The following is a 16,313-nucleotide window of genomic DNA, read 5'->3' as shown; positions in this document are numbered from 1 at the left end:
GCCGGATGTGTGATGAGGAAATCAGCAGAGCGGGGGACAAAAATACATTCTGTTCAGGAACTGAACGCTGTCTTGTGTGTTTATATACATTTACTTGCGTGTGAGTGTGGACGTCTAAATACACGTTATTGTGCGTATGCTTGCTCCTCTATGTGTCTATTTTATGGCTCAAGTGTTGTCAGAAAGCACCCTGTTCTTTGTTACATTGCCAAAGGCGGGCTGCCACTGCAGTCCTGTCCATCAGGTTCTCCCGACTGGATCAGTAAACATTAATAACCCCCGTCCCCACCACACCCCCTCGGTGCCAGCTCCTCGGCTGCCAGCCATGCAAATGCAGGCCCTGCACAAAACAGCCGGTAAAGCCACCGGGCAGGCCGGGGCCCTGCAGCCTTGCCAACCTGCGGACAGGTGAAGACAGCAGCCAAAGCTGGCTTCAACCTATAAGAAAGCTAACGCATCGGCGTGCGGGCGGCATTGTGGTGGCATTGTCAGTGAAACATGGAATGGGATCAAAGCAGGGTGGGAATAAATATGTCTCTGAGAATGAGGTTCCTAATGAATAAATGCTGTTAGTTTTATGCGTTGGCAGCCGGGCGTCCCTGCTCCGACTCCAAACGTCGTACAGTCGATATAATGTGGTGCCTTGTGGTAAGAGAAGAATCTGAATGTTTTTATGGTCCTAATAATGTCTGAATGGTAGTGTGTGTTGCTGTGCTTTGACTGTGCCGGGCCACGACTGATATTATTCTTTCTTATTCTTCAGAATGTGCCTCTTGTTAAAATGTGAGAGGTCCATTACCTCGTCACACAAGTTATTTTCTATTTTGAGGCTAGGAGTCCTTCGATACACTAAATTTGACCGAAAACTCATCTCGGCCTCAGATCTGACTGCTCCTTCAAACCAACAAAATAAATTATACATACACCGTATTTCACAATGCTTATTCAATTCACTGTGATCAGCTGGATCTGTTTTCACTGCAGATTAACAGGATTTATTATTCATATTTCAAATAAGCTTTGACTGTTAAAGACATTTTAACATTTTCTCATATCAAACAATCTTTGTTTCCTGGAGGTTCTAGTAACTGCATATCCAACACTTTATCATATTCAGACTTATTCTTACAAATCGGCCTTTGCAGAAGATTATACTCTGTCATTCTATGAAGTCCCCCTCAGTAACCGTGTAATAGAGTTTAATGGAGCCCTAAATTCCTCCTGCCCTATATTAAACAGTGTCACTTTATAGCACCCAGCGCCAGTGTAAAAGTAGCGCGGCCACTCTGACGCCTCAGCTGAAGCCGTAACATGTTCACAGACAGACAGGAGACCATCTTAATGTATACAGTTATTTCAGGCAGAGAAATTCACAGATGCACACGAGACACATTTACGCACAGGCACACATGTTCCTTTTTTTTCTTTAAACAAAGGACAGTCAAATTGAAACCATCCACACACACACACACATACACACACAGACACACACACACACGCACACACATACGGTGTTTATTATTATCTTGTCCCTCACTCCTTTGCTGTACTCTTTTCTACCCCTGCAAATAGATTGGCAGTGAGGGTGGCGGGGTTGTGCCCCTTCCTCTGTGCCCCTTGGCTCGCTCTCTGTCAGCCATGTATCCCTCCTCATGTGGCACTCGTTCCCACTCTCTTTTCCCCTGCTGTGGTCTGTTTTGACTGGGCTAAATCCTCCCTGAACCCCCCCTCCCGACCACCAGCTATCCACTCATTCAGAGACCTCGAAAAACCCTGCCCACCATAAACACCATCCCTCCATAGGTAGATCACGAAATCCTATCCATCTCACCTACGCTCATGAAAAACTCATGCACGTCCGCGGCCCTGCAGCAACTGACTCCTCCTGGTAATGCAACACTGCTCCTCGCCATCCCTCACACCAGCGGAGGCCACAGCAGCATCAAACCATATGAGAATGTAGCTGCGGCTGGATAGTGGCGCTAACAGCTCTAACGTGTGAGGCCTCCCTGCCAGGGCCAACAGGGGCCAGACCCTGCCCTGTGTTAAATCAACGAGCCACTTATGTGGTCGCCAGGTACGACCCCTCTGACCAGCACTGGGGGAAGGCAGGGGGTTGGGGGGGGGGGGGGGGGGGTTCCACTGAGCTGAGCCACCTGCGGCTTGGAGACTCACTCAGCTCCTCTTAGTGGTCTTGGGTTATGCCTGAATTATGCTTTAGCAGTTTCCTCTGACTATGATCCGTCCCAGTGCCCATGCTGAGCACACATACACAAACACACACACATGCACACACACACCTTGACAGACATATACAAACCTACACAACCATACTTGTGAGGACAATGCACTGTGCTGCGTTTCATCCCTGGAGGTTTACCATAACCACAACGTGCCTAACCCCAGTCTTCACCTATTCTTAATTCTAATCTTAACCCCAAAACCAAGTCTTAACCTCACAATTAATCTAGCACACACACACACGCACACACACCCTCACACAGATTCGCACACTCTGTCACGACTGTCATAAGACATAACATTGACCTACATTGATTTCCTGGAGACCTATTCGAACCTTAACCAAAGTTGACCCTGACCTTGACCTTAACTTGAACTTAACCTAAACTTAACCTTAACCTTAACTTTAAAACATGTCTTCACCTTAAAATAATTAATTATTTAATTCATGGGGACTCACTTCTTTTCCCCATCAGGAAGACAAGTCTCCAATTGTAGACAACAGATTTAAGTCCTCACAATAAAGTAATACTTGGAACACACAAACAGACACACAAACACAAATAAAGACAACACCCCCAATCTTCCTCTGCACACTTCACAAGATAGGCAATTTTAGCAATAGCAAGAGTCATGTGTGTGTCTGTGTGTGCGTGCGTGCGTGCGTGCGTGCGTGCGTGCGTGCGTGTGTGTGTGTGTGTGTGTGTGTGTGTGTGTGTTTGTGTGTGTTCGTGCGTGCGTGCGTGCGTGCTAGCGCGCATTGATCTAGTACTCACTGCGTGGTTCCCGGGGTCCATCCACGGTGACCTTGATGGCGCGGTGGTACGTGGCCACTTGCGGGGGTCCGGTGAACACGGTGATGGTCAGAGTGAAGCTCTTCCCTACGGCAGATTTATGGAATTACAGTTTGAATTAGTGATGTGAAAAACAGTTTCCCCTCTTTTTCATATAACAATACTTCGCTTGTTCCGCCTCAGATCATCACCGGCTTTTTATTTTCTTTCGTCCCGCTCCGGCCTTTAGAATTCAAGAGCTTTTTATTATTATTTTTATTTTAAAGGGGGCCGGGGAGTGGACCACCTCGTTTGATGGCCTGACTGTGGTATATGATTTAGATTATTAGGGGAATGTGTTCCAGATTGTTCCAGAGAAGGCTTACAGCGATCGTTTATTGTTCAACAAGACAGGATCTTGCTCCCATCTGCATCAAAGTCCGCGCACAGAGGAGGAAGAGGAGGGGAGGGGAGGAGGAGGAGGGGGCGGAGGAGGAGGGCGGCTGCATTGTGCAAAGGGTCCGATGCTCGTGCTCCAGCTCAGAGAAAGGCACGTCTCGTTAAAAAGAGACTGCGTGGGAAGAAAAGAAAAAAGAAAAGAAAGAAAGGAAAAGAAGAATCCTCGGGTAGGATAATTGACTTCAGAAATGAGAGGTATGGCTCCGTTTTTAATTTGAAGAAAAGACACATTTTCCATTCATCAAGTCACGGCCATTTTTAACATTAAAGAGAGATCAAATAGATCAGAGAAGGACCTTAGGGGAATGTAACGCATCTAATAGACGGAGATGACTGTTGAATATTTTTTTTATTTTTTATTTAAGGCTTTTGTTATTTAGTCTTAAAATTGAGAGGTTTTGATTTCCTCAACATAAACAAACGCAGCATGTCGACCCGTCCAGTAAATACAAGACCCTGCAAAGAGACCTGTCAATGCGTAATTTCCCAATTATTATTTTAGCCAAAATAAATTGCACAATATCCAAAGAAATAATTTCGACTTTGACATTTTGTCCGATGGTGAATGGTTTCTCCTCCTTCCCTCAGATTTACACCATCATGCCGGTAATTATTGTAATACCTTGTATTAGGGAATATTAAGCGCTATGGTCACATCGCCACTTGCAGCGCCCCGTGACGCACGCCAGATGTTTCAGATGACACCCGCGGACGTCAGTTGGCACAGTGAGGGCACTCGCCGTACCCGCACATAAATGATCCCACATTTGCGGTTTTAACTTTGTTACAGAGAGCAGGCCAACACCACTGACATACAATAATTTAGAAGCGTAATGGATGGCACTTTACTGAGGGTGCGTCTGTGCCACATAGAGAACTGTTTGTTGATCTATTTAACATTTGAACTTTCAGAATAAAATAAAGTAATGTGCCCTGTTGTTGTTAGGCGCGATTTTGTCATTTTCTTATATTGTGCATGTGTGAGTCTGTGTGTGTGTGTGCGCGTCTGAGCTCACCTCGTCCGCTCCTGCCCACGAAACGCAGGTCGTTGAAGCGTGCCACCTGGTTCTTCATCACGGCCGAGGCGTTCCTCAGCTCGGCCGAGTAGTTCTCGTCGTTCCCGGCCATCACGGTGACCAGCGTCCCGTCGGGCACGTCCCCGAGAGCCACGACCTGCGCGCACACACACGGGAGGAGGTGAGAAGCGAACGGCCGCCCCGGGTCACCCAACCAAAATGTACACAACTGCGCGCGTAAAAACCGCATCCGGCTCCCATAATATTAAACATGAATATATCGGTAGAGTTTCACCACATTGTCAACAATAAACCAAATTGTGTATATTCCCTGAGAGCTGACACCCCCCAGGTTGCCTGTTCAGATTTAAATCAAAATTTTACAAAAATTGTGTGTGGCATGCGTTCCATGACCTGACCTGTTACTGCTGATTATTTTTCTTTGATCCAAAGACAAGATTTACGCAAAACAAGACTTATTTTGACACAAGCCACAAATCTTATCTAAATAATTTATAGTAGGCTCCATACAAATATAGTAATACGCTAATAAAAGTAGAGTTCATATCAAGCTTCCTCTCAGACATTTTGTAATTTCCCTTTGCATGCTTTGCAATTTCTGAGGTAATATTGACATTCGGGACTTTGCCGTTTGCAGCTAATGAACGCAAATTCTAAATATACTTTATGGTAATTTAACGCGAAATAAAACTGCAAGTTGCATCAACTAAAAAGCTAATCTTCCAGTCCCCATGTATAAATTCAATTAAATGACATCTGTAAAATGTAAAATCAGCCTCTTTCCTTTGCCTTTTCTCCTGCACTCACTATAAAGAAGAAAACACTGTGTGCGTCATTACAATGGAAATAAAATTAATGATATGTAGAAGTCATGTATCTTGCCTTGAAAGCCACGGGCAGCGTCTTGTTGCACCTCCAGTGAGACGGCAGCACGGAGCAGAGGAAGTTTGGGCTGTCGGTGCGCACCAGCTCGCCGGCGTGGTCCGCCAGGACGTCCACCACGTTCCTGGTGTCCGGTCGTGACCTGAGGGGCCCCGGGGTGGCCATGGCCCCGTTGACGTCTACGATCTTACTGCAGGGGAAGGACGTGGAGGGCGGCGTGAACCGTCTGGTGGTGGGCGGCTCTACGGGAATATGCATCACAACAGCTTGGGTCAGTGCCACCTGACTGGGTTGTTTGAGAAGAGCAGGACACTTTGGGAGAATGAAAATATCTTTCTCCAAACGCCGCTGGTCTCAGAGTCCACGGTGTGAGAGCGCAGAGGATGGAGGCGAGTGCGCACGAAGTGTCGGTGAAGAGAGCCTCAGTGTGAGCAGTGCATAGGATGTGTCAGCCTGAGGAACATCAGGGTCGCTCGGTCTCTCACTGACTTCAGACAAAATTACGCACAAACAAGAACCTCTAAAAGTCTCAGTGCTCAGTCTGTCTTCGGTCGTATCTGACGTACACTTGATGGACAACCCCAGCCGCGTGTTAACTATATATCAACACCGCAAACTACTGAACTTACTCAGTCAATCGATGCTAATAAAATAATTATTGGCGATCAATGATCTGCTGGCACAGGTCAGATAATCCAGACGTGATGCGAAGACTTTTGCCTTTCTCGTCTTTAAAGTTTTTTTTCCCTGTGAAAGATGATCGCGACTAAAAGAGCGACCGCCCTTCAAACCTCACTAAACTTCACTTTGTAAAATAAAACAGCCAAATAGTTAAAAGTATCTGACTGAAGCACATCTGGGTCCTTTTCGTGCGTAAAAGTTCTCGCAACTTTTATCCTCGCTGGATCTTCCCAGAAAAAATAAAAAAAAGTCTCTGTGGGAGAAAAGGAAGTGTCCCGTGGCTCCAGCTGGATTTCCTTTTTTAAAGTTTAGGTTATCCTTCTTTTTTTAAATCGCAGGGTTGTGGGGCGCGAGAAGGAGCCGTGAGGCTGAACGGAGTGCAGAGTGCTGCGATATTATTTTACCCGAGTCATTTTAGTGTTTAGTGGTTGGGAGTGTGGAGACGAATTCCGCCAATGAATGTGCAGGGCTGGGCTTTCATCGGACCAATCAGAGCCTCCCGCTGTTCCTTCTGCAACTGTTGTCACACACACACACACACATACACACGAGCTGTGCTGTTGATACATATCTGTGCCTTTCTATCTGCTTGGCTTTTTATATATGATTTATATATATAAATAGAGAGAAACATTACACGACTGGGTTTGGTTGGAGGGATGTTTGGTTTAAAAGAACTGCTGAATAATGAATGAAAATAATATCAATTGATTTGACATTGTAGCCAATAATCATTACGCGCTGTTGGGGAGATTAAACGCAACTATAGACGTGTTGGCTTTTAAATGCAATGGCTTTAACATGTAAAAAAGAAATGATAATATTGCTTAAGTTCAGAACAACCTCTTTCATGAGAGTTTGACTAGTTTTTCTTACATGAAACTGTCTTTAACTGTGTAATTACAACATGAAATGCAATTGATCCAAAGCAGGATTTTGACTGCACATTAATTCATTTTGAAAAGCTGTTATGCATCTGATGGTTTCACACCTCCACAGGTAAATGCGTTAATTTCCTAAAGGGGAGAGATTATGGGTTTATGAGACAGATTGGTATCGCTTTAATTGGCTGAAGTGGTTGAAATAAGATAATTAAAGCGAACAGGCAAATGTCTTTTTATTTTTTCCACATCAAACGACGCAACGGATTAATAAACTGCGTGTGCCAAAGGCAGAATTCATCAGGAGCCATGAAGTGCTGAGGGTTACGTCAAATGACGGCACACCCTGCTCTCCTCCGCCGTGCTGCTTCCTGACACTAGTTGGCGCATTTGCCTTTTCAATCGCTGTCAGCTCCGAGTGTGAGGCAGAAATTTCACCTCTGCACAAAGAGAGAGGAGGAAACTTCCATCTGTGGCTCTAACCCTCCGATTACATTTCTGCTGAAAGTCAATTGAACGACAGTTATGTGAGTGATGCAGCTCTTGTCGCTGAGAGAAATGGAGACGTTTTTTTATGCCTGAATCATTATCAAGTTACTTATTATTGGGAAATGAAATTATTTTAAAATTCAAAGACAGTTATTCGTTTATTGACAGCACACTGATGCCGTGTGAAGGACGAGACTTAACATTTTCATCTTTAAATTCTACATTTCGAAATTTTATTTATTTATTCCTCTCTTTTAATAATAAATGCACGAGTCGTTTTGTGAAACAGTGAAAGTACTGATAGTGTTTGATTATGATCCTTTTTGAAATTATTTAGAAAAAAAAGGAAATGGAAAGATATAAGTTTATAAACAATGAATAAAAAAATAAACTTAAAACCAAAATGAAATTAGATCCGACTCAGTATAATAAATGCAAACATGAAATTCACAATAAAATAAATATTGATCAGGATTCTCGTTCAGGCGCATTTTAAAACGCCTTCAATCAATCAATCGACGTGTCATCCTAATAACAGGATAACGTGTTTAATTTCTGCATGCGGTGGTTTTTATGCCGTTTACTCGCACGAGGATAAATGAGGTGCTGTTAAGTGGCGCGAGGAGTCATCGGAGTGGCTTCAGATTTGAACGTTATGATCCCAGACAGAGAGAGTTTCAGAGGAGAGATTCGGAAAGTTGAAAAAATGTATAATCATAAATCATAAAAACGGAGAATTCCTATTATTGTGTAAGTGTGAAAATAAGATCTGGATTCTAAATCTTTATTTCACTGTAGCTGTTAGTGTGGGATCCAATTTGGCCTAATAAAATCACACTGTCAGTGGTGCTTTGTCAGAATGCTCCACCAATCCTCAGAGAATCATTCACACAAGTAGAAAACAAAATGCAAAAAGTGCCAATAAATATTAGTTCTACAGATCTCTCTTGAGGTCACATGAATATAAACCTTGTCTAACACTGAATCGCATTGCTTGTGATGTGGACATCACAATATTATTTAATTTAATTTAATTTCAGGCGTTAAAATATTCGAATTAAAGAAATAAAGATGCGTATGAAATATTTAATTCATGAAAGTAAGGCCATCACTATTATCCTTTGGGTTTAGAATCAGATTCATCTAACAATGACAACACAAACAAGTCGGTGGAAATATTGTTTGGCACAGCATGGTAAAGCTCATCTCAACATGAAAAATGACATGGACATAGGTGGTGACACTACACACAATGACCCTACCATATATGGACAGAACAATATCACATAGAGCAACATCAGAGCGGATGACAACAGACCTTCCTCCATTACAATCCAAGGAAAAGAAAAAGCCTCATGTGAGTCAGTTCTGGGGTTTTTGATTGGAAACTGATGGAAACTCTTAAAAAAAATCATAGAACCTTGTTTCACAATCCGATCAATGTGTTACAGCAGCAGTGAAATTTCTTACAATCCTCACTACAATTTTTTTTCCAAAAATCATGACTGATCAGATCAGCTATCATACGGCCTCTATTTTGGGTAAAGCTCGACTGGGACAATGACAATGCCGGTGATATTTTAGTCGTCCTCCTGCCCTGGTTCATTATTAATATGTGACCACATGCCTCGACTAGATACCCTGCCCGGCTGTAATGTGCGCTCCGGGCGCCTGTCACATTTAGACCTCTGCATTTCAACATGCAGTTTCTACAGTTTCAGCCGCACAGCCTTTGAGGACAGAGGCCGTCGTGGCCCTGAACGATTTTTAATGATCCGGGGTGGGCTGAGCCTGAAATCAAGACAGAACTCCTGGAGGATATGTGAAACCTGGACCCACCTCAAATAGGCCTCAGACCTACTCCATTCTAATACCATTCAAGAGTGAAAAGAATACAGAGCCTTCCGATGTAAATCAAGAAATCACATTGTTGTTCACTGATCGTTGACTACGTGAAAAATAAGGACTGAGCGAAACCAGGAAGTCTTACAGCACCACGGTCAAACACAGTGTCAATTGGGACTCTGGTGAGACCTGAATACATGTACAGAATGAGTTCTGAATATAAATCATAAGGTTCCTCAGAGTGCAAAGATCAATCATATTTGTGCATAAAACCAATCCCCATTAACTTCAGGTTTAATGTGTGAAGAGTCAGATTGTAAAGACTAAAAGGGAGAGTATGATCCCAATGAGCGGAGGGACCAGTGGAAGCCTCTGGGCTCTGTAAACGTATACCTGCCCCTAAGTGCCACCCACACAGCTTTCAGTGCCACTTAAAAGTCACTTTGAAGATGGGCACAGGCTCAGATACGTGGAGATCCCTTCTTTTCTTTTTTTTTGCTGAATATGATCTATTAGCCTGTGTAAACTCCCAGGCTATTTTCAGCCGTGCACACATAAGCCATCGGATGGGTAGCTATTCATTTGGAAATGGGGGCTCTATGGGGGCAATTAGAAATAGTTTGAGGTTCGGCGATGACATAAGACAAAGATTTCTATCTTTAGAGAAGCTGTGGCGGTCACACATTTCTGTACATTCACAAATTACAGGGCGAGCGCTGGCCCTCAATCCGCCGAATGCATTCCTTCCGAAAAGTGTCTGCTCGGATTTCAGCCGGGGGTTTTCTGCTCAGTGGAAATATGAGTGTTCTGAATGGACGACTTCTATGAAATGGAGTTTTATTCCTCTCGGATTAAATTAGCTCTACTTTGGGGCTTGGGGTATTTTTTTGTATGAATGATGAATTCTGCGGTGGCTGTGGAACGCCAGGCTTGTTTACCGTTCCCTCCCTTTTTTTTGAACCATAGCTCCCTATGAAATGGACTTTTTCTGCTTGATATGACAAGAGTGTCTGTGATTAGACTTTCAAGCATGATGTAAGTCACCAAAACCATTTGTGCCAGTCCCCTCAAAGCCAAATCATATTCTAGCGTCTAGCGAGTGTTTATATACACAAGTATATGGAGAAACTTTTAAACAACAGTGAGTGGGTACAGACTGTTTGGGTTTCGGGCTCTCGCTGCTCTGATGGCTGATTCGCTCTCAAATTTTGATTACATAATGTGTCAGCACATCACAATCGGTGGTCAGTTTTGTCCATTTTGATGTTCAGACAAGAAAATAGGAAACACATTGAACAGTTTTGATCACATCAATTCTTGTGTTATGTTTCTGTCCACCAAGACTGTCTGTGTTAGTTTTAATGATCTCTGGAATTCATTTGTGCAATCAAGCTTTTGGTTTTAGCTCCTTCTGATCCTTACCAAACTGTATTTCAATTTCCGTACTTCTATAGTTTGCCCTTTATAATGCTTAATAATGTATCCAGTGGTCAGGTCCTAATCTCAGATCCTTGAAGGCATTTAGAGTATGCACTAAAGTGATTAGGAGGATGGTGACACCTCCAAACCCAGCAGCTAATTACTATGTGAGCACTATGAGCTGAAATGCAGCAGTCACCATGCTGAGGAGTCAATGAGAGCATTCATTTCATGCATCTTTAATACTCTGCTTACATTTATAAAAGGTGCAGAGCGGAGCCAGGGGCTTATTAAAGCCCTACGAATCAATTGAGCAGCATAATGGCTGCTGGGGGACGACTCCGACTATGTTTTTATTTCTGTCTGCTGAATGTAAATGGGCTTCTTAAAGGCTGCATTCATTTTTCAGGCACGTATTTGTCTATCAGACACTTCATTTCATACTGAACACATTATGGGAGTGGGTTTGGTAATGGTGCCACTATGTTTCCCAATCTACTGAAAGCACTTTGCTTGAGTATTCCCTTTATATGATACTTTACACTTAAAGCCAGGGTTGGTAATCCTGGAAAAGCGAGTAAGGGCAGGCTACACTTTGAAAACACGCCTCTGATGCTTCTTGTCCCCTCCCATCGGCCCTCTAATGAAGAGGCGCCTAAAAAACACACAAACTAAAGCCCCTTTTCCACTTGTCCAAAAACCTACTGACATCTGGCTTTTGTCTGTAAAGAGAATGGATTATATCGTCAATCTCTCCCGTGACAAATTAATCTGCTGTAGAAGAAGTTTTTTCTGGAAATGTGAAACGAGTTTTGTGGCTTTTTTGAGCAAATATTGTATTCTCAACTTTACAACGTTTTGTTTGACCACTATTACAACTAGTTATTTTCCAGCTGTTACATTTAGAAAATACATGGGATAAGCCTTAAATATAACTTATCAGATGGTTTTATGCCGATAACCACTCAAGGTCCAAATAATTTAAACGAGCCAATATTTTAAGCACAGATCATCACAGAATAGTCGAAAATGATGAAGACAGAAGCAAACTGCAGCTTTTTCTTTCCCTTCTTCTTAGGCCTTTTAATTATCTCATAACCCACAAATTTATCTCGTGACCCTGTGGAGGGTGACAGATCACCAGGTCAGGAACCACTTGACTAAACTCGCTGGAACACAGTTAGAACTGGTTCCAAATCAAAAAGCCACAGCTGATACTACTTGGGCATCAATGTATTGGTAGTGACAATGTAATGATAACATGTGGTTCATTTGTGTTTGTTAGTGACATAAGCATTCTCTCCGCTAAAAGACTATATTATAATTTTTTTTCAAAATCCATAAAAATATCACTGCTTCCTGCAACAATTCATATTATAGGAATAGAGATTTCTTAATATATCATTCATTTTAAACACAAAGATGCACATCCATATACAGACACAAAATTTAAAGGAAAACGCCAAATATTTCCCTGAGGTGGCCTGGGGATTATCATTGCTGTGTAACTTTGCTGTTATCTTTAACCTTCCTCTTTTTGTCTAGTTACACAACATTTCATATTTAATTTTATCCTGTTCATTCGCCTATTGTGCATTTAGTAATTTACTTTAAATGTATTTTGCTGATAATAATCTTGTGCTTATGTGTACAATTTGAACAGCAGGGCTTTTTATTCTAATGGGGTATTTTTACACTGTGGCATTTGTACTTTTACTCAAGAGAAGGATCTGAACATTGCTGCAGGGGGGGTGGGTGCTGCACATCAGATTGGCTGTGTGAGCACAATGCAACCAAACATACCTGAGTTTTTGATACCAAGAACAATCCTGACTCACTTCTGTCTTGTTAACCATGGCCCCAAAGGTCGGGAAAGTCACAGTCGAGACCCTGCGATGGTTTCACTGTGATTGGGGCATGAATGTGGTCGGGGGCCCCCTCCCTATCCCCCCGGTGGCAGCTCAATGGTAAACACCACACCCGAGGCAGGCAGGCAGGGAGGGTGGGGGGGAAGTCGCCGTAAACCCCAGTGTCACGGTCGCTCCGCCCTCACATCATCCGTCGGGTACACTTACCCAACGATGACAGTCAGCAGCCTGTGATGTGGTTGGCGGGCCTGTTTATTCTTTGGAAACCCACTAAAAGTAGCGTTGGATGGTAAGCTCACCAAAAGGAACCCAGTGCTATTATAGGAGCACTTTGGGTTGAGTTTTGATCTGGTGGGATTGTAAATAGGGCCCTGCCTTGCTGCGGAGCACCATGGCCAGGCTCATATTGTTTAGTGTGACCTGAAGGAAGCTGCTTGATACTCGGGCTGATTTGTAACCTGGTACCAAACGTCAAGTCAGAAGTTGAAATGACTTGTGGAGTTCAGGCTCATGAGGACGTCAGTGTATGTTTTTCATAACGTTGACGATGATGGACAAAGGGCCACAGAATGTGCCCTGTTCCACTTTTCTTCGTTTCACTGAAGGAAAGAGTGTGTTTTTTTTTCCAGGGTCTTTATTTACCCCTGAAAGTCAGTATAACTTTTAAATCTAAATGAGTCCCATAAATACGTCAACTCCCCCATTTTTTTTCAGTTGTGGTTTTTAGTGTGAGCTATAATCATTTCTCATCTTTCTTTGTCTCTGACCCTGACTGTCTATTTGTGTGTAACGACACACACTCACACACACAGATCCACGTACACACAAATGCACAGTGTTTCTCTTTTTCTGGCGAGTGCTTCTGATGCAAGGACGGCAATCTGTAATCTGTAGTAATTGCATGTTGCAGAAAAACATTTTTCCGCTGTGGTAATCGCTGCAATATGTGCAGTTGCATTGCCAAAGTGACAGCACCCCCACCCCCTACAGACACACACACACACACACACACACACACACACACACACACACACACAGACTGCCTCCTGACTCACTCTGACTTTTCCAGATTTTGAAGACTGCTCCTCAGGGACAATTCACAAGAGAAACTTGTGAATTGTGACAAACCTTACGACCTCTAAGCAGTGCACACTTTCACTCTCACACCTGTGCGGCTGTCACGCTGCATTCACACTGGGCAAAAAAATGTACAGTTCCTGCCAGTGACAGTTTAACTGCCACGCAGCCCCGGAGCCAGAGCCCTGCCAAAGCGCAGCTGCCACACACAGATCAGGAGGCGAATCTCTCACAGGAGCCACATCAGTTCACTCTCCGTGCTTATTCTGAACGGATATCACATATTGCAAACAGGTGATGAAATTACCCTGAGCGTGTCTAATTCTCTAATAATGTTCGAAAAATTCTCTCTGTGGAGGTCGAATGCACATTAGATGTCGGGGAGTGTTATTGGTGCATATTTATTAAACCAACGATGATTATTTCATCCCTCTGACACCAGTGTTGACTCTACTCTGCTGGACTGTGGCGCGGGTTTGTGAGGTCATCACCACGGTGCGACCGAGGGCAACCTATGAAGAAAAACATGTTTTACCAGGTCTCTCTCACTCTCACTCGTCCACTCTCTCGGTCACTGCAGCTATGCAGTTATGATATCATTACCCAGTGCGTCATCACCCCCGGTGCTCAACAGAGCCCCAAAAGCATGTCAGCGTCATTTGGGGCGGTCTTAAGTTACACTCGTCTACGTGTAACCACACGCACCTAGAATAAGGACAAGTAATGCTCCGAGACATTTATAGATACACAGCACAGACACCAAGATTGCAACCAGACTGTGTGTCCAAACCTTTTCCTCTCTGGGCTGCTACTCTGACTGCTGAAGCCATCCAACCTCCCAGCAGTTGAACTTCCCTGTGTCTCTAATGGAGTCTCTCTGTCAGATCAAACAGCTCCCACTGACGAGGAGGGGAGACAGATCGCAGCGCTGGAAGCCGTTCAGTCTGACAGCCCGAACACATTTGACTGGCAACGCAGTCTGTGTGTACTCTGCCATCGCTAGAGATCCCACACAAATATAGTAGCGCCACCAGAGAGGGGAAGAGTGGGTGAGGAGCGGGGAGGGGGGGGGTGAGGGAGCCCGTCGGCTTTAGAAAAGAAGTTGTGAGGCGTCCCTCTCACACAAAAGCAAAGCCCCACAGTCAGTCTTTTCTCAAAATGAAATCGCATGTGAGCCGAATATTAGGAAGTGCGCATGGCTTCCAGCAACCACCAGGCCATTATAGCAGAGCCTGTAAACCACATTTTCACCAGCAGACAATGCTCCTTTGTGCTTGTTGTGTGGCTGTCCCCTCTCGCTGGGACCCCAAAGAGAACCCCCCGCGCGTCTCAAAACCGTGGAGAGCACAGTGACGATGTGAGGATGAGTGATGCAGAGAGGAAGTGTCAGTTTTTTTTTTTTTATCTCTGGTTAATTAGTGGCAGTCGTGTCAGGAGGGCCGAGCAGGACAGTCTGCCCTCATTTAGCCCCATGGCGTGCAGCAGCTTTGATGTGGTTGCGTATGGAATGCTGTTGTTCATTCCTCCCTGCAACAAAAGCCACATGTTTTTATTTTTTGAGACGAGGTTCCTGTTACTGCGAAAGAACACGGTGAGGTATGTATGAAATGAATGACATGAACGTAACCAACAAAACACAAGTCAGTGGGGACGCTGCCAAGAGGGCACCGGGCCAGATGTATTGTTCTCGGCTGCATTATGGATTCATGTTCAAATTTCTATTTGTTTGTGCCTGCATGATGCTACGGCACATTCAAGCATGGCCTAAAATGAACGCACACGTATGCACACACACACACACACGTACACTTTTTCCGACTTTTAAACTATTGTCATAATTTCTTGTCCCTTTCAACCTCTTTCATCACTATTAAAGGACTCTTCCAACAGGGGTCATTCCAGGTTCTGTCACACTCGTTCAAGTGCAAATGGACTTCAAAGAGCCCCCAAATAATATAATTTGCATTTCTTTCCCCCTTCAGAGGGGTTCGGCCTCCCGAGCACCATCTGACTCACCGCTAAATCCGACCAGATTCGAGCAGGAACCCGGTGCTGGTTTCCTGACAAGCGTCCGTGCCACTTTCCTCCACAGACGTGAAACAACTCTTGGAAAGTCCACCGCCGGCCCTCAGGCCTTTTCACTGAAAGGAGTCATGGGTGTGGCGACTCTCGGCCCCGTGAGCCAAGGAGCTCTGGAGACCACTTAGACACATAACATTGTCATCTCTCATACATCAAAATGTTTTGCTCAATAAGTGCAATCATTCCAATTGATTTCAAATGAAATCAAAAGAGAATTAATCATCTCCAAATGTCACCGAGCCTCTCCGCAGCAGCACAGAGTCACTGTGTTTCTGTGATGTCTTTGGGCTCAGGTCCCAGCTCTGGATTAACCAAACCTAATTGGAGGCTGAAACTTATTTTCAATGGAGTCCCTCCATTCAAAATCAGTGCTTGAGTCAAGGACTTGGCTTAATTGGAGTCCGGGAAACCACCCGCGTGTCCGAAAGTGCCTGAATGTTTCCTCTCATCATCTCCAGCGCTAATCAGCAGTGGCGTTGCCCATGTACATAGTTAGCACCCGGGGGCCACGTGGAGCTCGCGTAGTGAGGCAGGACTTTTCCCTCCTCGACACGAGCCCGAGGCGTCCGGGCTGTGCTG

General features: G+C 44.3%; 1 protein-coding gene across 1 annotated transcript in view; it reads right to left on the bottom strand.

The window, feature by feature from the left end:
* runx3 (RUNX family transcription factor 3) overlaps positions 1–16,313 on the bottom strand; it is a 48,453-nt gene that overhangs the window by 24,402 nt on the left and 7,738 nt on the right. The window contains exons 2-4 of the mRNA XM_053434086.1: positions 5,393–5,634; positions 4,490–4,646; positions 3,018–3,122 (exon numbers count right to left, since the gene is read on the bottom strand). Coding sequence (XP_053290061.1) covers positions 3,018–3,122; positions 4,490–4,646; positions 5,393–5,634 — 504 coding nt within the window. The remainder of the gene's footprint in view (positions 1–3,017; positions 3,123–4,489; positions 4,647–5,392; positions 5,635–16,313) is intronic.

Source organism: Pleuronectes platessa, chromosome 11 (assembly GCF_947347685.1).
Source record: "Pleuronectes platessa chromosome 11, fPlePla1.1, whole genome shotgun sequence".
Taxonomy (NCBI): Eukaryota; Metazoa; Chordata; class Actinopteri; order Pleuronectiformes; family Pleuronectidae; genus Pleuronectes; species Pleuronectes platessa.
The sequence above is the reverse complement of the archived record's forward strand: the minus strand, read 5'-3'. Positions and strand labels throughout refer to the sequence as shown.